The sequence below is a fragment of the Tachyglossus aculeatus genome, chromosome 23 (genome assembly GCF_015852505.1).
Source record: "Tachyglossus aculeatus isolate mTacAcu1 chromosome 23, mTacAcu1.pri, whole genome shotgun sequence".
Taxonomy (NCBI): domain Eukaryota; kingdom Metazoa; phylum Chordata; class Mammalia; order Monotremata; family Tachyglossidae; genus Tachyglossus; species Tachyglossus aculeatus.
In genome coordinates, this window is record NC_052088.1 from 9,966,417 (window position 1) to 9,988,210 (window position 21,794).

The window sequence follows — 21,794 nt, forward strand, 5'->3', positions numbered from 1 at the left end:
AAACACAGTACACGCAATAAATACCACTGATTGATTGATTCAAAGGGGTGGCTTTTGGGGCAGACGTTTCCTAAGGCTGGAGAGGCAAGACCAAATATGACGGGACAACAGGGTCGGCCTTTGTAGTGCACAACGGAGCCAGGACCCAAGTTCCAATGGTTTGCTCTCTTCCAACACACACATGCGCCAGCGCTTAGAACAGTGCTTTGCTCATAGTAAGTGCTTAATAAATGCCATCATTACTATTATTATGCACACTCAAACACACACACACACACACTCTACCATCAGCAGAGTCTTTGAAAATGAAGCCCAATCTCAAATGCTACCACTGTGTTATGAACTCAGTAAGCCTTCAGTAAATAACACTAGAATCCATTGATCCCAATAAATTCCCTGGGCTCCTTGACTAGAAAATGTGCATACGCCTCCATGTCCTCACCCTGATATGAACCCATGCCCTTCTGAACTCTTTCTCTCTCTCTCTCTCTCAGCTACCTATAACACGCTTTTCCTGCTGGGTGGAAAGTCTCTCCTCTTAGAAGCAGACTCACGCAGGAGACTGTGGCCAAATCCTCATCAACCTTCCCGTTAAGGGTGGTGGGACTAAGGCCTGTTTCCCTCCTCTCTCAGTCATTTCGTCCAGTGTGCGGGTGATATGCGCGCCAACATATAGGATTTGGACCATCCTATATAAAACCATAGGATTTGGTCTAGAGGGTCTCCTCTAGGCCAATGAAAGGACCAAGGAACATTCTGTTCCCCGGAGAAGCTGGGCCCCCCTGCTTACAATGGTCTGTTTGCAGAGGGCTTTCTATCCTTCATCCACCACCAAAGGCACGATTCCCAACTGGGAAGCCCAGGGCAAGCAGGTAGCCAGGAAGCCTGGCCGCTCCAACTCCGCAAATCGGGATCTGTCAGCTGTGTGACTTCGGGAAGTCATTTAACTTCTCTGTGCCTTAGTGACCTCATCTGTAAAATGGGGATTAAAACTGTGAGCCCCCCCATGGGACATCCTGATCACCTTGTAACCTCCCCAGCGCTTAGAACAGTGCTTTGCACATAGTAAGCGCTTAACAAATACCATTATTATTATTATTATCACTGGGGGCCAAGGGCAGTGTGCCAAGCGCTGTGTTAAGCCTGGACCAGATTAAGCCCGGTCCTTATCTCAGGGGGGATTCGCAGCTAAAATCAATCAATCAATCAATCAATCAATCAATCGTATTTATTGAGCGCTTACTGTGTGCAGAGCACTGTACTATGCCCTTGGGAAGTCCAAGTTGGCAACATATAGAGACAGTCCCTACCCAACAGTGGGCTTACAGTCTAGACGGGGGAGACAGAGACAAGCTAAAAGAGGGAGGAAGGGGAGGTAGCCTATCCCCATTTTACAGATGAGGAAACTAAGGCACAGAGGGAACGAGTGACTTGCCCAGAGACTCCCAGGAGGCCAGCAGCAGAGCCGGGGCTCAAACCTGAGTCTCCTGGCTCCAAGGCCCATGCTCTTTCCACTAGGCTACAATGCCTCTCTTGGCCAATGTTTGAAGGAGGATGAAAACCCCGTGGACTGGGGCCCTCAGAGCTTGGCCTGGGCCTGAGAATCCTGGGTGGCGAGGCGGGCGGGGAGAAGAATGAGAAGCCCAGAGAGACCTGCCCCGGTCCCCGCAGGAGAGGCCGTCTCTCCCCCATCCTAAAAGAGCCCGGGCTTTGGAGTCAGAGGTCGTGGGTTCAAATCCCGGCCCCGCCACTTGTCAGCTGTGTGACTTTGGGAAAGTCACTTCACTTCTCTGGGCCTCAGTTCCCTCATCTGGAAAATGGGGATTAAGACTGTGAGCACCTGTGGGACAACCTGGTCGCCTTGTAACCTCCCCAGCGTTTAGAACGTGCTTTGCACATAGTAAGCACTTAATAAATGCCATTATTATTATTATTATTATTACTATTATTGCCATGTCTCAGGAGTCGGAGGGGAGTCCCAGCCGGGAGCCAGGGATCGCCCCGAGATTTCTTTTCCCCATCCCTTTTGCCGTTCCTTCTGGTTGCTAAGCAGATCCTTCGGGTAACTACGTGGGCAGGAAAGTTCTGTAAGACGCCGGGGACCGCTTCCCCCAAATGTCGTGGTGAATGTGAAATCGCTCCACTCACCTGTCACCGTGGCTCAGCCAGCCTCCATCACTTCACGCCAGGCCCCAAGGGAGCTGTACCTTCCTGCAGGGAGAGAAAACAGTTTTGCCTGCTGGGGGTTTGTGGGGGTTGGAGGTGGCGTGGGGTGAGGCTTAGCTCTCTTCCTGCCTTCAAAGTCCTACTGAGAGCTCACCTCCTCCAGGAGGCCTTCCCACACTGAGCCCCCTTTTTCTTCTCCTCCTCCCCATCCCCCCGCCCTACCTCCTTCCCGTCCCCACAGCACCTGTATATATGTTTGTGCAGATTTATTACTTGATTTATTTTACTTGTACATATTTACTATTCTATTTTGTTAATGATGGGCATCTAGCTTTAATTCTATTTGTTCTGACGACTTTACACCTGTCCACATGTTTTGTTTTGTTGTCTGTCTCCCCCTTCTAGACTGTGAGCCTGCTGTTGGATAGGGATCGTCTCTGTATGTTGCCAACTTGTACTTCTTAATCATTTAGCATAGTGCTCTGCACACAATAAGTGCTCAATAAATACGATTGAATGAATGAATGAATGAATGAATGTCTTCCACCAGGATAATAATAATGATGGCATTTATCATCCCCCCACCTTACCTCCTTCCCTTCCCCACAGCACCTGTATATATGTATATATGTTCGTACGTATTTATTACTCTATTTATTTTACTTGTACATATCTATTCATTTTATTTTGTTAATATGCTTTGTTTTGTTCTCTGTCTCCCCCTTCTCTGTAAGCACACAGTAAGCACTCAATAAATACGATTGAATGAACTGAATGAATGAATTTATTAAGCGCTTACTATGTGCAAAGCACTGTGCAAACGATCCTTGGAAGGCGGCTAATTCTTGATGCTCTCCTAAGTAGAACATCTTACGAGAAGGCAATGGGCTCTGGGGTGGGATCTCCTCAGGCTGACTGGTTCCTTCATTCATTTACTCAGTCGTATTTATTGAACGCTTACTGTGTGCAGAGCACTGTACTAAGCACTCGGGAGAGTACAGTGGAACAATAAACAGGCACATTCCCCACCCACAATGAGCTTACAGTCTAGAGGGGGGGACAGACATAAATAGAAATAAATGACAGATGTAATAATAATAATGATGATGATGGTATTTATTAAGCGCTAACTATGTGCAAAGCACTGTTAAGTGCTGGGAGATGTACCCAAGTGCTGTGGGGCTGGGAGTCAGGGTAGCTTGGGCCAATAGCCAGTAGCCTCGGAAAGTGAGGTCTAGGCAGAGTATTCCCCTCCCCACCCGATCTCTGCTAACCCCTCGGAGATACAGCCCCCTTTGCTAAATCCCCTTTATAGCAAACACCTGTGTGTAACCTAGCAGCCCCTGGAGCAATTTCATGTTAAACTGTAATAATAATAATGATGATGGCATTTATTAAGCTCTTACTATGTGCAAAGCACTGTTCTAAGCGCTGGGGAGGTTACAGGGTGATCAGGTTCTCCCACGGGGGGCTCACAGCCTTAATCCCCATTTTACAGATGAGGTAACCAAGGCCCAGAGAAGTGAAGTGACTTGCCCAAAGTCACACAGCTGGCAATTGGCGGAGCCGGGATTTGAACCCAAGAACTCTGACTCCGAAGCCCGGGCTCTTTCCACTGAGTCACGCTGCTGTACCAAAGCACCTGGTGACCCAGCCCATACCCTTCAATTTTGGGGGCCCAAACCACGGGGTCTGGAGCAGCCACTGTCTAACTTCATATCCTGAAGAAATCCCTCCCCTTTAACAAAGTCTCTGAGGTGGCTGAATTGCGCTTTTCCTGGAACTCTTCAAGATCTCCAAATCCATGGGCAAAGCTACCCCAAAAATTCTCAATATTCCCGAGGCCGATACGTTTTTTTTCCTAAGACCAAATTCAGACTTTTCTCTTGATTTGATTTCCAGAAGTAAAGTGGTGGGGAAAGGGGAAAAATATACTACTACTGCTACTAACTAGAAGCAGCGTGGCTCAGTTGGTATTTGTTAAGTGCTTACTGCGTGCCAAGCATCATCATCATCATCATCAATCGTATTTATTGAGCACTTACTATGTGCAGAGCACTGTACTAAGCGCTTGGGAAGTACAAATTGGCAACATATAGAGACAGTCCCTACCCAACAGTGGGGTCACAGTCTAAAAGCACAATTCAAAGTGCTGGGGTAGATACAAGGTCATCAGGTTGTCCCACGTGGGGCTCACAGTCTTAATCCTCATTTTACAGAGGAGATAACTGAAGCACAGAGAAGTTAAGTGACTTGCCCAAAGTCACACGGCTGACAAGTGGCGGAGCCGGGATTTGAACCCATGACCTCTGACTCCCAAGCCCTGGCTCTTAGGCAGCTTTATTGTTCTATTGTACTCTCCTAAGCTCTTAGTACAGTGTTCTGCACACATAAGCACTCAATAAATACAATTGACTATTGTAGGGATTTCTCTGTAGGAACTTTAGCACAACTTTGGGCTAGAAGGCTAAGAGGTACTTATTACAGGGGGAACTAGATTGTTAAGCCCATTTAACTCTATTGTGTTCTCCCAAGCCCATGGTAGACTTTCAGTAAATATGACTGATGATTGATGGAAATAGTTGGGAATGAAGTTTACATCAATCAATCAATGGCATTTATTGAGCGCCTTCTTTCTCCTGGGGACCCTTTCCAGAGGAATGAGGTATTCTTTCGTGCTGACATCAGTTCACGCAAGAGTCAACCTAAGCCCCCCTTTTCCTTTCCTCCCCGTCTCTGGCCCTCCCCATCGCCCCAACTTGCTCCCTTTGTTCTACCCCCCTCCCCGCCCCACAGCATGTATATATATGTACATATTTATAATTATAATTCTATTTATTTTTGTTGATGTGTATATAGCTACAATTCCATTTATTTATAATGATGCTACTGATGCCTGTTCACTTGTTTTGATATGTCTCCCCCCTTCTAGACTGTGAGCCCGTTGTGGGCGGGGATTGTCCCTATTTGTTGCTGAATTGTACTTCCCAAGCGCTTAGTACAGTGCTCTGCACACAGTCAGCGCTCAATAAATATGTTTGGATGAATGAGTCAGCGCTGCATCATCATCAATAAGCTCATTGGGGGCATGGACTGTTTCTGTTATACTGTTCTATTGTACTCTCCCAAGCACTTAGTACAGTGCTCTGCACACCTTCATTCATTCAATCGTATTTATTGAGCACTGACTGTGTGCAGAGCACTGTACTAAGCGCTTGGTCAGGGGTTCTAATCCCAGCTTCGCCACTTATCAGCTGTGTGACTTTGGGCAAGTCACTTAACTTCTCTGTGCTTCAGCTCCCTCATCTGTAAAATGGGGGTGAAGACTGTGAGCCCCACCTGGGACAACCTGATTACCTTGTATCTCCCCCAGTGCTTAGAACAGTGCCTGTCACATAGTAAGCACTTAACAAATACCATCATTACTATTATTATTATTATAAAGCCCAGGGCTTACATGTTTTTATCAACCTGCTGCCCTACAGCAGTTCAGGAGGCATTTCTCAGGGTTCTTTCCTTCCTTCCTTCTCTTCCTTTTCCTTTCTCTTCCTGTCTTTCTTTTCAGTTTAGACAGAGTTCATGTCCCACATGGGGCTCACAGAATTAATCCCCATTTTATAGATGAGGTAACTGAGGCAGAGAGAAGTGAAGGTCACACAGCAGACACGTGGCAGAGTCGGGATTGGAACCCAGGACCTTCTGACTCCCGACCCGTGCTCTATCGACTAGGTTGTGCTGCTTCTCACGGGCTCCTGCAATGGTATAATGGAATTTTCAACATCTCTCCCTTAGCCGCTGAGCCCGTTGGGGCTGCTTTGAGGGGGAAAAAAGCCTTCCCAAAGCAGGGGAAACGTAACCTATAGACACCCCGGCAAAGACAGATTTCCTCCTTCCTCCTCTTCTTCCTCAGAATTGGACTCCAGTCACCAATACCGAGGGGAAGCTGATCCTGTCACCCTTTTCGAGCTTCCTGGTACTTAGGGAAGTGGCCCCTGGAAAATGGGGGCTCTTTGTCGGAAAGTAAGAATTAGAGCTGGAAAGAGAGGGCAACGAAACAGGGCGGTGGGGTGGGAGGGGCAGAACTTGCACCTTCCTCTTTGGCAGGGTCTCAAGAGGGGCTCTGCCTATTTCGGGCAAGCCCAGTGGCCTCGTCCCCTCAAGTTATGGGGTCTGTGACTCAATCCCCCAAATTGCTCTCTAGCAGAGCCATTTCCAACCTCCAAAAATATACTTTCCCACATTAAATTGCAGCTGGCTGCACCTTCTAAAGAGAAGGGCCACTGGCAATGAAAGCAATGAAACTCTAGGCCATAAACTCGTTACGGACAGGGAACGTATCTAAATCTGCTGCATTGTACTTTCCCAAGGGCTTAATGCAGTGCTCTGCATATAGTAAGCGCTCAGTAGACACTATTGGTCGACTGATGGATTGATTAAGAGTGACCTCTTCTTTCCAGATGCAGAATTTTCCTGGCTGACCCCTGACAGCAGACCAGATGCTATCTAAAATGGGGAGATGCGGACATTTCCACATCACAGTGACAGTGGACTTTAGGGTGCTTGTTTTCTTTTCCAAACTGCTCTCACTGCACCGATCCCGCTTGGATCCTCATCACATCCCTGTGGGGCAGGGAGAGGCGGGAAGAGGGTCGGAGACCCATTACAGGGGAACAAGAGGACGGAATTTATGTGTGGGCTGGTAAATTCCTGGTCTTAAGTACAAGGCTGTTGGCAGAGCCCACATTTCAGGCGAAGAAACTAAGGCCCAGAGGAGTTAAGTGACATGCTTGATGTCACACAGCAATCTGGGGGCAGAGTGAGGATAATGAGGCTTCATTGAAAGTGGCTTGTTATTCACAAAACGCATCCAAAAATATCAGGGCCTTCCTACCTCCCTCCCTACGTAACTGCCTCCTCCCCACACACTTAGGTGGGGTAAATGCACTGAGTACATTTAAGTTCTCTGCATTGGGCCAACTGACTATTCGCCTCCTTTTGTGGACTCAAAATTCGGCACCCACATTAGATTGAGAAACCCATGGTGCCAAGACTGTAGTCCACTTAACATTTCTTGATTTTGGAAGGAGCGGAGCACCTGCTTTTAACTCCGTTGCTAAGAGATGAACTTGCTGCTATTTTAAACTCCAGAACAGGGAACTCCAGGAAAGAACAGGGAAGCGGTGTGGCCCAGTGGAAAGAGCATGGCCCTGGGAGTTAGAGGACCTGGGTTATCTAACCCAGCTCTGCCACTTGTCTGCTGCGTGACCTTGGGCAAGTCACTTAACTCCTCTGTGTCTCTTTTCCCTCATCTGCAAACTGGGGATTCAATACTTGTTCTCTCTCCTACTTAGACTGGGAGCCTGTCATCTGATTATCTTTTATCTACCCCAGAGCTGAGTACAGTGCTTGGCACATAGTAAGCGCTTAACAAATGACACAGTTATTAACACCCACTGACTTGCCCAACTTCAGATAAACGTCACATGCATTAAGGAAGCCTCATCATGCCCACAAAGCCCTTACAGTCTAAGGGGAGGACACAAACATGAAAATAAATTGGAAATGGGAAGATTGGAGAGTATAAGGCACGTAGTAAGCGCTTAACAAATGCCACAGTTATTAACACCCACTGATTTGCCCAACTTCAGATAAACGTCACATGCATTAAGGAAGGAGCTACTTCCTCATCAAGCCCACAAAGCCCTTACAGTCTAAGGGGAGGACACAAACATGAAAACAAATTGGAAATGGGAAGATTGGAGAGTATAAGGCACATAGTAAGCGCTTAACAAATGACACAGTTATTAGCACCCACTGACTTGCCCAACTTCAGATAAATGTCACAGGCATTAAGGAAGGGGCTAATTCCTCATCACCCAGGCCTCTGCCCACAGCCCAGAAGTGCAGGTGAACCAAGGAATGAGGCCACTACAGGAGAGGTGGAGGAGGTGGGGAAGAGGAGAAGCAGTGTGGCCCAGTGGAAAGAGCACAAGCCTAAGAGTCAGAAGGGCCTGGGTTCTACTCCCAGCTCTGCCACTTGTCTACTGTGTGATCTCGGGCAAGCCACATAACTTCTTTGTGCCTCAGTTACCTCGTCTGTTCCCCTTCCCCTTTAGATTGTGAGCCCAGTGTGGTACGGGGATTGTGTCCGACCTGATTATCTTGTATCTCTCCTAGTGTTTCGTAAAGTGCTTGATACATAGTAAGAGCTTAACAGATGCCCTAATTATTCTTATTCAGCCCCAATTTACAGATTTGCTCCTCAAGGCCTTCCTTCCCTTTCATTCATTCATTCATTCATTCATTCAATCGTATTTATTGAGCGCTTACTGTGTGCAGAGCACTGTACTAAGCGCTTGGGAAGTACAAGTTGGCAACATATAGAGACGGTCCCTACCCAACAGTGGGCTCACAGTCTAGAAGGGGGAGACAGAGAACAAAACAAAACATATTAACAAAATAAAATAAATAGAATAAATACGTACAAATTAAATAAATAAATAAATACGGAGCTCAGACCAGAGACAGTTCTGAAGGTAGTAAAAACAAAAGGCGTTATTACTTACTACAACTACCATAAGGTTTAGCCTAATGACTTTACCCTCAGTAAGCACTTAGTCAATACCCTGATTACTAATGCTCACTCCAGCCTCTCTCAGTGGGCCTTGAGACCTCTCCAAGTGGGAGAGGGAGATCCATTCCTCACCGACGTCTTGATCCCCATTTTACAGGTGAGGTAACTGAGGCTCAGAGGAGTTAAGTGACTTGCCCAAGGTCACCCAGCTGACAAGTGGCGGAGCCGGGATTCGAACCCATGACCTCTGATTCCCAAGCCTGCGCTCTTTCCACTGAGCCACGCTGCTTCTGACGACAGCTTCCCTAAAAGTTCTATCTGTCATTGCAGCACAAAGAAACCTTCAAGGAAAGGGAAGAGCCATCGGGAGCATGGAAAGGTCATGGCAAACCACTAGCGGCATTCCCAGATGAGGTTTTCCCACCTGTTTTTCTAAAAGCATTTGGATTAGATGTCTTAAGGCGTCTTCTACAGAAGGTGGCCTAAACTCTGTTCCACCGCAACAGAGTCTTCGCTACACGTTTTGACTAGAAAACCTTCTTTATTTTTTTTTAGTGATGGTGTTTGATAATAATAATAATAATAATAATAATAATAATAATGGCATTTATTAAGCTCTTACTATGTGCAAAGCACTGTTCTAAGCGCTGGGGAGGTTACAGGGTGATCAGGTTCTCCCACGGGGGGCTCAGAGTTTTAATCCCCATTTTACAGATGAGGTAACTGAGGCCCAGAGAAGTGAAGTGACTTGCCCAAAGTCACACAGCTGACAATTGGCAGAGCCGGGATTAGAACCCATGACCTCCGACTCCCAAGCCCAGGCTCTTTCCACTGAGCCACGCTGCTTCTCACTGTAGGAGCCTCTCACTGCAAGGAGGCAGTGTGGCTAAATGGGTGGCCCTCGGGACTGGAACTCAGGAGACCCAGGTTCTAATCTCAGCTCAGCCACCAGCCTGTTGTGTGACCTGGGACAAGTGAATTCGCCTCTCTGGTCCTCAGTCTCTTCTTCTGTTAAATGGGGATAAGAACACCTGCCCCTCCTTACCCTAGAGGGATAATAATAATAATGGCATTTATTAACCGCTTACTATGTACAAAGCACTGTTCTAACCGCTGCTGATATGAGGACATAAAGAGATTAAGGATGGGGAAGCGCTTTGGGAAGACATGAGGACAGGGAGATGCTGTGACAACAGCATTAATGATGATGATGATAATAATAATATTGTGGCATTTGTTAAGTGCTTACTATGTGCCAAGGACTGTATTAAGATCTGGGGTTGATACAAGATAATCAGGCCCCATATGGGACTCACAGTCTAAGTAGGAGGGAGCACAGGTATTGACTCCCCATTTTGCAGATCAGGGAACTGCGGGGAAGAACAGTTAATAATAATGATGGCATTTGCTAGGCACTTACTATGTGCAAAGCACTGTTCTAAGCGCTGGGGAGGATACAAGGCGATCAGGTTGTCCCACATGGGGCTCACAGTCTTCGTCCCCATTTTACAGATGAGGGAACTGAGGCCCAGAGAAGTCAAGTGGCCTGCCCAAAGTCACACAGCTGACAAGTGGCGGAGCTGGGATTTGAACCCCTGACCTCTGACTCCAAAGCCCGGGCTCTTTCCACTGAGCCACGCGGCTTCTCTATGGTCCCGGTTAAGCGCTTACTATGTGCCAGGTATTGGGAGCTGCAGCGGGGGGAGGTGGGCGGGGATTTAAGCAAACTGGGTTGGATACATGCATCTCCCATACAGCTAGTCAGGGCTAATCTAGGTCACTTCAACTAGTAAACTGAGTCATGGAGCCTTTTGGATACAGTTGCCAGAATGCACAGTAGTCCCACCTATCGCATGAACAGTAGAAGAAGTGAGGCGTTTTAGCCCACTCATTTTGTGAGCCTGGCAGCCAAGGGGTCTCCACCTGGTTGTGTTAAATATTTTGCCAGTTTCGAAGAAATATCTTCTCTCCAGGCCTCTGTCAGTTCTTTGTCAAAGGCAATGTGGTTCATTGCTGTAATTCAAACAGCTACAACTTGCATTACGTTAAGTGACTCGCCCAAGCCCAAAGTGGCAGATCAAGAAGCGCTTGGAACAGTGCTTTGCACATAGTAAGTGCTTAATAAATGCCATCATTATTATTATTATTATTATTATTATTAAGAAACAATGAAGCAGCATGGCCTAGTGGTTACAGCACGGTCCTGGGAATCAGAAGAACCTGATTCCCCTTATAGACTGTGAGCCCACTGTTAAGTAGGGACTGTTTCTATATGTTGCCAACTTGTACTTCCCAAGCGCTTAGTACAGTGCTCTGCACTCAGTAAGCGCTCAATAAATACGATTGAATGAATGAATGAATGAAGGAATGAATGAACCTGGGTTCCAGGACCGGTTCTGTCGCTTGACTGCTGGGTGACCTTGGGCAAGTCACTTCACTTCTCTGTGCCTCAGCTACCTCAGCTCTGAGAACAGCGCTTTGTACATAGTGAGCGCTTAATAAATGCCATCACCATCATCTGTAAAATGGGGATTAAGGTTGTGAACCCCACGGGGGACAGGGACTGTGTCCAACCTGATTACCTTGAATCTAACCCAGTACTTAGTATAGTGCCTGGCACAGAGTAAGCACTTTAAAAATACCACTGTTAGTAGTATCATGATTATTATTAACTGGGATTAGAATCCAGATCTTCTCTCAGGCCCGCACTCTTTCCACCAGGCCTCACGGCCTCTCGGAGGAAGCAGAGCTCTGGCTCCCTGGGGGCAGAAACCCACGTTGGTTCCTTTTCAAGCACAGGATTCTGCAACCTAAGAAAAAAGCAGTTCCCTCACCCACCCACCTCCCGTAGCCAGTTCTGTGGGTGGGCTCCTGCAGCCCCGCTGAGGGTCGGGGGGCGGGAGGGCTGAGATGAGAGTAATTCAGGAGAAATTTAAATCAAGGAATTCACTTCAGGTACAGCCCTGGAAAAAAGCCAAAAGCAAGAAGAATGGAGAAATTCATTCCATCGTAAGGGAACAGTCTTGATCGACTGGCTGGGCATAAGTGGGTGAGTAAAAAAAAACCTTTGAAAAAGTGTTTTTTTAAGAGGAAATCAAGTATAATAACCATCATTTTATATAATGATTCTGAGGATCAAGGCTCCATGATTTCATTCCCTTTTAACCACTGTTTCCTGGGAAAACTTTGTGGCAAGCGAAGCAAACTTTCTGGAAGACTCTGTCTGGGGGAGGTGGATAAATTGTTTCTTGGCTATCTCCCACCTCTTTGCGACAGCCTGGAATTTCACCCAGGGAAGGGCTGAGGCGCTGAGAGGCAGAGGTTGCCAGGGTGGCAGTCAACAACCAAAGGCAAAAAGAAAAGAATCGGCATAAAATGTGTTTCAACTAGATTTTCTCTAAACATCCTTTCAATTACCGTCATCATTCTCACTGTTATTATTATTATATTTGTCGGGCGCTTACTATGTGTCAAGCACCGTTCTGAGCACTGGGTAAATTCACGTTAACCAGGTCAGACACAGTCCCTGTCCCACATGGGGCTCTCGGTCTAAGCAGTGGGGAGGATGGGTTATGGAATCCCCATTGTACAGATGAAGAAACCGAGATACTGAGAAGTGAAGGGACTTTCCCAAGGTCACACGGCAGTCAAGTGGCGGAGCTGGGATTACAATCCCGGTCCTCTGACTCCCAGCCTCAGGTTCTACCCACGGCTCCTCATGATGACATGAGACCAGGGCGTTTCTGTCATGTTGGACCGGAAAAACTGGAAGTATTACTGACAACTCTTACCTCTGGTTCTGTGCACAAACCACGCAGCCATTCCTCCATCATCCATGGGACGTTTGGATATCCGCAACTTATAGATAATCCAACTCCCCTACCTTCACCCAGTGACTGATCCTTCTTCCTCTAGACTGTAAACTCGTTGTGGGAAGGGAATGTGCCTGTTTATTGCTATATCGTACTCTCCCAAGCGCTTAGTGCAGTGCTTGGCATATAGTAAGCACTCAATAAATACCATTGATTCTTCCAGCTAATTCTTTTCTGTTAGAGCTGCTATCAGGTAGTGACCCTGAATGGAGTCTCACCTCTTCCCTTGTACCCTGTAAATCCATCCTCCCCACAGCTGATAAAAGGAATTCAGGGACAGAGAATATAAAGCTCCATCATGGGTCTTGAAAGGAAATAAAAGAAGCAGCGTGGCTCAGTGGCTTTGGAGTCAGAGGTCATGGGTTCAAATCCCGACTCTGCCAATTGTCAGTTGTGCGACTTTGGGCAAGTCACTTCTCGGTGCCTCAGTGACCTCATCTGTAAAATGTGGATTAAAACTGTGAGCCCACAGTGGGACAACCTGATCACCTTGTAACCTCCCCAGCGCTTAGAACAGTGCTTGGCACATAGTAAGCGCTCAATAAATGCCATTATTATTATTATTATTATTAAAAGAATGAAAAGAACAGTGGAGGAGAATGAGACTTTTTTTAAACAGTGGGATGAGGTGAAGGGAAACGGTGTTGGGGGAAAGGGGTTTGGGGATTGTCTGTATTGATGGAGTATGGCACTTCTGTCTTCTTGGATGAGATAAACGCTTCCTTTTTTAAGGAAAATTGTCACTGCTGACACCTGGGAAGCAGCACAGCCTTGTGAAAGGAGCACAATCCTGATAGTCACAGCACCTGGGTTCTCATCCCAGCTCCACCTCTTTCTGCTGTGTGACCTTGGGCAAGTCACTTAACTACGCTTCAGTTTCTTCATCTATAAAATGGGGATTAAATCCTACTCCCTCCTACTTGGACTGGGAGCCTTATACAGGACAGGGATTGTGTCCAACCTGATTATCTTGTATCTACCCAGCGCTTAGGACAGTACTTGGCACATAGTAAGCACTTAACAAATGCCATAATTATTAATGAGTATATTATTACTTGGAGTCCTTGAACTGAGCCCACGGGCTTCCACCTGTTAATTGGAGAGAGGTGGATGGGTGATTTGTCTGGTTCTAATTCCGACTCCGCCACTTGTCTGCTGTGCGACTTTGGGCAAGTCACTTAACTTCTCTGTGCCTCAGTTACCTCATCTGTAAAATGGGGATTAAGACTGGGACAATCTGATTACCTTATATCTACCCCAGCACTTAGAACGGCGCTTGGCACATAGTAAGCGCTTAACAAATACCATCATTATTATTATTATTGTTATTGAAAGGGAGTTCCCTCAGGACTATCTTTCCGTTCTCCTATCTAGGCTGTAAGCTTGTTGCGGACAGGGTACGTGACTACCAACTCTGTTAAACTGTACTCTCCTAAGCGCTCAGTACAGTGCTCTCAGCACACAGAAAGGGCTCAAAAATATCACTGACTGACTGTATGATGGATTATCTATAATTACTTTATGTTTACTGTTTCAACTATACTGTGAACTTCGAGGAGGAGGAGGACCGGAGATCCGGAGGAGTTAGTGACTTGTCCAAGGTCACACTAGACTAGAATCAGGGGATCCTATTGTCCAGTCCCTTGATCTTCCCCTTAGGCCCCCCGCTTCCTCCCTATCTACTCTAGCAATCAATCCACGGTACTTACAGAGCAATTACTGTGTTAAGAGCACTGTACTAAACACTTGGGAGAGGTCAATACAACAGAGTTGGTAGATATGTTCCCTGCCCACGAGGAGATTACAGTATAGAGGAGACAGCCATTAAAATAAATTCGTAGTATGGACATAAGTGCTGTGGGGTTGAGGGTGGGGCTAATTAAAGTGCTTAAAGGGGACGGAGTCAATTGTACAGACTATGCATCAGGGCTTTGGGAGCAGATATGATTTTAATAAGGTTTTGAAGGTGACCTGTCAGATAGGAAGGGGGAGGGAGTTCCAAGCCAGAAGCAGGATGCGGGCGAGGGGTCGGCGGTGAGATAGACGGGATCGAGATACAGTGAGGAGGCTGGCATTAGAGGAGGGAAGCGTGCAAGCCGGGTAGTAGTAAGAAATCAGACAGGTGAGGAAGGAGGAGGCAAAGTAATTGGGTGCCTCAAAGCTGACGGTAAGGAATTTCTGTTTGATGCAGAAGTGGATGGGCAACCACGAGATGTTCTTGAGGAGTGGGGAAACATGGACTGCATGGTTTTGTAGAAAAATGATCCAGGGAGCGGCGAAGTGAAGTATGGACCGGAGTGAAGAAAGACAGGAAGGTCAGCGAGTGGGCTGATGCAGTAATCTAGGTGGGAAATGATAAATTCCTGGGTCAGCCTAGTAGCGGTTGGATGGAGAGGAAAGCCATGTTGTAAAGGTAGAATCAATCGATCGATAATTTTTTTTTGAGTGTCTACTATGTGTAGAGCACTGTACCAAGCACTTGGGAGAGTATGATTGAGCAAAATGAGCAGGTATGTTCCCTGCCCGTAATGAGCTGACGGGATCTGGTGGCAGACTGAATGTGCGGATTGAATGAGAGAGATGAGTTGAAGATAACGCCAAGATTATGGGCTTGTGAGACAGGGAGGTAGGTAGTCTCTAGAGTGACGGTAAAGACATGGGGAGGTCAGGGTTTGGGTGGGAAGATGAGTTCAGTTTTGGATATGTTCAGTGTGAGGTGTCATATCTCCTCCAAAAGCCCTTCTGCGTAGTCTGTACGCTTGAAACTGTACCCTTTAAGCACTTGATATTCACCCCACCCTCAGTCCCACGGCGCTTATGTCCGTATCGCTAATTTCTTTTAATGTCTGCCTCCTCCTCTATACTGTAATCTCCTTGTGTCAGAGATGTCCTGAAACCAAGAATAAATGTGAAACTGCAGAGGAGGAGACAGATTGGGGCTGGAGGTGTAGATTTGAGAGTCACCCATGTAGATATAGCAGTAGTTTTTTAATGGTATTTGTTAAGCGCTTACTATGTGCCAAGCACTGTTCTAAGCACTGGGGGAGATACAACGTGATCAGGTTGTCCCATATGGGGCTCGCAGTCTTAATCCTCATTTTACAGATGAGGGAACTGAGGCTCAGAGAAGCGGAATGACTTGACCAGGGTCACACAGCGGACAAATGGCTGAGCTGGAACTAAAGCCCTCTGGCTCCCAGGCCCGTGCTCTAACCAGTAGGCCACACTGCCTCTCAGGAGTTGAAGCTGTGGGAGGGGATGAGTCTTACTGTCTTCTCAGAGCCGTCCCCTGTGGTGTTCCACCCTGGGCCTGCCCACTTGCCTGGGAGCAGCATGGACGGGTTGCTGCCTTCCACACAGCCAAGCCAGGTTGGCACAGCCTGGACTACTTTGGCAACTGGGTTTTGAGCTGACGACGCAGATAATCAGCGCTTAGAACAGTGCTTTGCCCATAGTAAGCGCTTAATACCATTATTATTATTATTATTATTATTATAATCATGCAATCCTCCCCTCCCCCAGGCCGGGCTGGGCAGACCCAGCCAGATCGGACAGTATGCGGGGGCTGGGCCCGGAGGGTGGGCTGACGTCTACCACAGCTGGAAGGGACCCGCCGGACACCGCGGTGACGGAAAGAGGGGCTTCAAAGGCTGCTGGTTGGGACCGACTCCCCAAAGGCAATAACAGATGAGAGATGAAGAACATGACAGAGAGAGTATGTGTGAGAGAGTGACCAAAAGAGAGAGAGAAAGGCTGCTGGAGAAACACAGGAGCCAGCTCAGAGGCTGAAGGCTATAGGACAGACTTCCGTAGCTCGGCTGGTAGAGCGGAGGACTGTAGTAGACATCCTTGGGTCACTGGTTCGACTCCGGCTCGAAGGACTCGGCATTTTTTCAGAGAAGCAGCGTGGCTCAGTGGAAAGAGAGCGGGCTTGGGAGTCAGAGGTCATGGGTTCTAATCCCGGCTCTGCCACTTATCAGCTGTGTGTCTTTGGGCAAGTCACTTAGCATCTCTGTGCCTCAGTTACCTCCTCTGGAAAATGGGGATTCAGACTGCGAGCCCCATGTGGGACAACCTGATTACCTTGTCTCTCCCCTAGAGCTCAGAACAGCGCTCGGCACATAGTAAGCGTTTAACAAATACCAAAATTATTATTAGCATTAGGATGGGAGAGAGAGAGGAGGCTGGTGGGTTGTCTACAGTGTTCACTCGGGATTCATCTATCGAATAGTAGGTATTTCAATCTCTTGATGGCCCCCTAAATCAGTGCTTTCCTAATAGTGGTAAGTTATATTCCTTCCTTCCTTCCATCCAACCATCCTCCCTTCTACCCACCCACCCAAACCACAGACAATGTTTGGTAATTCTAGCCCAACTTAGAACTTGTTTCACCTTATCCTCTCAGCACAATCACTGCCAGCGGCTACTACTTATCGGCGGGGCGAAATGGCAGACTTTCTGGGTGCCCCCAAAGCGCAGCTAGATTCATGTTGGGCTTCCAGTTCTAGAAGATAAAATGCAGAACGTCCTTTGGAGGTTAGAAATTATTCTTGGAAATTATTCTTTTAGACTGTGAGCCCACTGTTGTGTAGGGACTGTCTCTCTATGTTGCCAATTTGTACTTCCCAAGTGCTTAGTACAGTGCCTGCACATAATAAGCGCTCAATAAATACAATTGATGATGATGATGATTCTTGGAGCCAAAATAAAATAGGCTGCTATACTTTCCCAAATGCTTAGTGGGGTCTCAATAAATACCACAACGACTACCCACAGGTGAGATGTAGGTAGTGGGGCCTAGGGAAGAGAGCAGCGTGGCTTAGTGAAAAGAGCCCGGGCTCGGGAGTCAGAGGTCGTGGGTTCTAATCCTGCCTCCGCCACTTGTCAGCTGTGTGACTTTGGGCAACTCAGCTTCTCTGGGCCTCAGTTACCTCATCTGTAAAATGCGGATTAAGACTGTGAGCCCCATGTGGGACAACCTGCTGAACTTGTATCTACCCCACTGCTTGGAACAGTGCTTGGCACAAAGTAAGTGCTTAACAAATATCATAATTATTATTATTATGGGACTGGGAGTCAGGAGACTGACTAACCCAGTCCCAGCTCTGGCATGTTGTATGACTTTGGGCAAGTCACTTGACTTTTTTGGGCCTCCATTTCCCCATCTGTCAAATGGGGAGATGCTACCTGGTCTCCCTCCCTTTTTGACTGTGAGCCCCAGGTAAGACAGAGCCTATGGCTGATGTGATCAGTATGATAGTAATTATTTTATCATTAGAACAATAATAATATTATTAATAACAATAACAGACCTTGTTAAGTGCTTACTATATGCCAAGCCCCATTCTAAGCGCTGGGGTAGATACAAATTAATCACCCCCATAGGGCTCATAACCTTAATCCCCATTTTACAGGTGAGGTAACTGAGGCCCAGAGAAGTGAAGTGACTTGTCCAAGGTCACAGAGCAGACACGTGGCAGAGCCGGGAGAAGAACCCAGGTCCTTTTGACTCCCATGCCCAAGGTCTACCCACTAAGCCAGGCTGCTTCCTGATTCTCTTGTACTTTCCCCACTGCTTTGCACAATGCTTGTTATACAGTAAAGAATTCATAAGATGAATAGGCATTAATATATTTTATAATAAATTGCTGCGATTTGGAGTGGCCAGCTGGGTGCTGGGGGTGGGGCCGCCAGTGTGGGCAATATGGGATATTGTACTCTCCTAAGCGCTTAGTACAGTGCTCTACACAGTAAGAGCTCAATACATACCACTGATTGATTGGACCACTGAGGGTCAGCCCCACTGCCCCTTCTGTTTCTGATCTCAATCAGGGCTGGCCCTGGGAGGACAGCACAGTAAGTTATCTAGATCGTAAGCTCCTTGAGGGCAGAGTGTGTCTGCCAACTCTATCGTGTTCCCCCACAAGCACCGACAGCAGCGTTCTGCACATAGTAATCACTCAATAAATAGCAATGATTGATCGCCCATGCTAACCCTGCTTTTTAGAAATATTTTGAGAGAACTTTAAGACCCTCTCTGGGAACGAACTACGACTTTGCTGTCACACTTGCCCATGCGTACACGTGAATAGGCAAGCACATGAGCCTTTCCGTGTCGTCGGCCGGGTGCCTTTTCCCTACCCCCGGCCATTGATGCTACTGGTGTGACTATTTTCGACAGTAAACTGCACAGAGCGTGGATCTCCATTTTACGTTCTCTACCCATTTATTTGTCAAAATGGATTTTCTAAGGTTTAGCATGGCTTCTTCCTACGTTGTGATTTAGCGAAAAGGAACCCGTGTGCGACAGCATCCGTTATTTTACAGTGGCTAGGCGTGACCTTTACACAGGTGAACTATTTTCAGGGAGCAGTACTTTCCAAGGGTGACAGTTGGTCATCTTTTGGGGCCGTGCTGGGTCTTTTCCCGTGGAAAAAGTCTGTTTTCTTCCATCAGCGGTCAGCGAATCCCCAGGCAAGATTCCTTCCCCCAACCTCTCTTCGACTATTTCATCGACCATCAAGGAGGAGGGTCAGGCGCAGGGATGCAGCTTTTCCCCTCTGGATCCACGGTCGTAACGCGAATCCTCGAAAACACGCTCAATGCTCTCCCGTCCCGGGGCGCGTTCTAAATCTGAGGCGTCAGTAAGTCTTTACGTTGCCATCATGGTATTGACAGTCATCGTCGACGTGGCCGTGGGGGAGAACCATTTATCCGTGCCCGGTTTCGGGAAGGGAGGGTCAAGTCCCCCTTGCTTTTGAACCGTTTGTTTCCCGGATCTCTGTGCTTCTTGAGATCCCGGTTACTTGTGTTTGGCTAAGTCGGGTGGTTCTACGCCGGTGTGCAGGGTGAGTGCCCCGGGCCTCTCCAGGGCGAAGGCCGGGTGGGCGGCTTCACCGAACCTGTGCCGGATGACGAAGAGCAGCTGGCCGCTCTGGGCGTTCCGGAACAACAGCCTCTGGCCGCCGTAATCCAGCAGGACCCCCACACGGGCCGGCCTCTCCGACACGTGCACGTTACTTACGACCCCGTTGGAGAAGAACTGGTATCTGGAGCGAAACGGCGAGGTCGTGAGAGAAATCAAAACTGGAAATACATAAGTCCCCCCCTTCTTCCCCTCTAGGCTGCAAGTTCGCTGGGGGCGGGAAACGTGTCCGACAACTCTGTTGTATCGGACTCTCTGTACAAATTCACCGCTCCACAAATACCACTGATGGTGGTGATGATGATGATGAGTTGGGATGCAGTTTACGTCAGTCTTCACCGTTAGAGTGTAAGCTCCTTGTGAGCAGGGACCGGGTCCCGTGAATATTATTACTAATAACAATAATGACTGTGATATTTCTTAAGTGCTTACTATGTGTTAGACACTGTACTAAGCGCTGGGGTAGATACACTGTAATGGGACACAGTCCCTGTCCTATGCAACCTTCATCCCCATTTTATGGAAGAGGCAACTGAGGCACAGAGAAGTGAAGTGACTTGCCCAAGGTCACACAGACTATAAGTGGCAGAGCTGGGATTAGAACCTAGGTTCTTCTGATTCCCAGGCCTGGTCTCTATCCACTGAGTCATGATGCCTGTATATATGTTTGTACATGTTTGTACATATTTATTACTCTATTTATGTATTTTACTTGTACAAATCTATTCCATTTATTTTATTTTGTTAGTATTTTTGGTTTTGTTCTCTGTCTCCCCCTTTTAGACTGTGAGCCCACTGCTGGGTAGGGACTGTCGCTATATGTTGCCAACTTGTACTTCCCAAGCGCTTTGTACAGTGCTCTGCACACAGTAAGCGCTCAATAAATACGATTGATTGATTGATGCCTCCTTATTACAACTGTTGCCGTCATTATTATTATTGTTGTTGTATTTGTTAAGTATCTACTCTGTGACAAGTACTGTACTAAGCCCTGGGATCGATGCGATTTAATCAGGTGGGGCACAGTTTCTGCCGTGTTGTCCCAGGAGTTTAGTTTGCTCCCTGCGAGGGGCTCAATAAATACCATTCCTGGTACTAAAATCCCACAGCAGTGTAACTTCAAGATTCCACTCTAGAGAGTGTTCCAGCTCAGCATATCAAACAGTACCAATGATTAATTGAGTGATTGATTATTCACTTCAGGAAAGCTCACTGTGGGCAGGGAATGGGTCGGTTTATGTTAGACCGTCCTCTCTCCCTAAGAGTTTAGTACAGTGCTTTGCACACAGTAAGCATTCCTTGTATCCCCCCAGCGCTTAGAACAGTGCTTTGCACATAGTAAGCGCTTAACAAATACCATTATTATTATTATTATTATTATTATTATTCGATAAATACGATTGAATGAAGGAATGAAGCAGTGTGACCTAGTGGAAAGAGACAGGGCTGGGAGGCGGAGGGCCTGGGTTCTAATCCCAGCTCTGCCGCTTACCCGCAGGGTGACCGCGGGCAAGTCACTTTACTTCTCATATTGTCCATATCTATTCTATTTCTTTTATTTCGTTAATATCAATCAATCAATCGTATTTATTGAGCGCTTACTGTGTGCAGAGCACTGTACTAAGCGCTTGGGAAGTACAAGTTGGCAACACATAGAGACAGTCCCTACCCAACAGTGGGCTCACAGTCTAGAAGGGGGAGACAGAGAACAAAACCAAACATATTAACAAAATAAAATAAATAGAATAGATATGTACAAGTAAAATAAATAGAGTAATAAATATGTACAAACATATATACAGGTGCAATTTTGTTCTCTGTCTCCCCCTTCTAGACTGCGAGCCCACTGTTGAGTAGGGACCATCTCTATATGTTGCCAACTTGGACTTCCCAAGTGCTTAGTACAGTGCTCTGCACACAGTAAGCGCTCAATAAATACGATTGATGGATGGATTGATTGATTCTCGGTGCCTGTATAATTGGGATCGAATACCCCCCGAGGTCACAGGGCGCTCAGTCTTGGGTGGCCAAAGGAGCGGGATTACCTCTGTGGCTCGGAGCAGTGCATGTACCACGCAGCGTTGCTTGGGCCCAGGGCGCTGCCCGCTGCCTCCGAGGAAGCGGAGCAAATCCCGATTCGGTAAGCCGGGCAGTCCGCCACCGTGGTTTCCCAGTAGTGCTGGCCGCCGGCAGGTAACCGCTCCCCCAGGACGGAGGGAATCCTGCAGGGAAAGGGGACAGACCTGAGCAACCCACG

At 47.4% G+C, this 21,794-nt stretch overlaps 1 protein-coding gene and 1 long non-coding RNA gene across 2 annotated transcripts in view; both read right to left on the reverse strand.

Moving 5' to 3' along the window:
• Nucleotides 1-17,211, reverse strand: part of LOC119944807 — a 62,991-nt gene extending 45,780 nt beyond the window's left edge. The window contains exons 1-2 of the long non-coding RNA XR_005455960.1: nt 17,005-17,211; nt 2,149-2,211 (exon numbers count right to left, since the gene is read on the reverse strand). This is a non-coding gene — a long non-coding RNA (uncharacterized LOC119944807). The remainder of the gene's footprint in view (nt 1-2,148; nt 2,212-17,004) is intronic.
• Nucleotides 17,212-18,813: 1,602 nt separating this feature from the next.
• Nucleotides 18,814-21,794, reverse strand: part of CMYA5 (cardiomyopathy associated 5) — a 79,106-nt gene continuing 76,125 nt past the window's right edge. Inside the window, exons 13-14 of the mRNA XM_038765555.1 lie at nt 21,583-21,759; nt 18,814-19,661 (exon numbers count right to left, since the gene is read on the reverse strand). Of these exons, the coding sequence (XP_038621483.1) occupies nt 19,415-19,661; nt 21,583-21,759 (424 nt within the window). The 3' untranslated portion in view covers nt 18,814-19,414. The remainder of the gene's footprint in view (nt 19,662-21,582; nt 21,760-21,794) is intronic.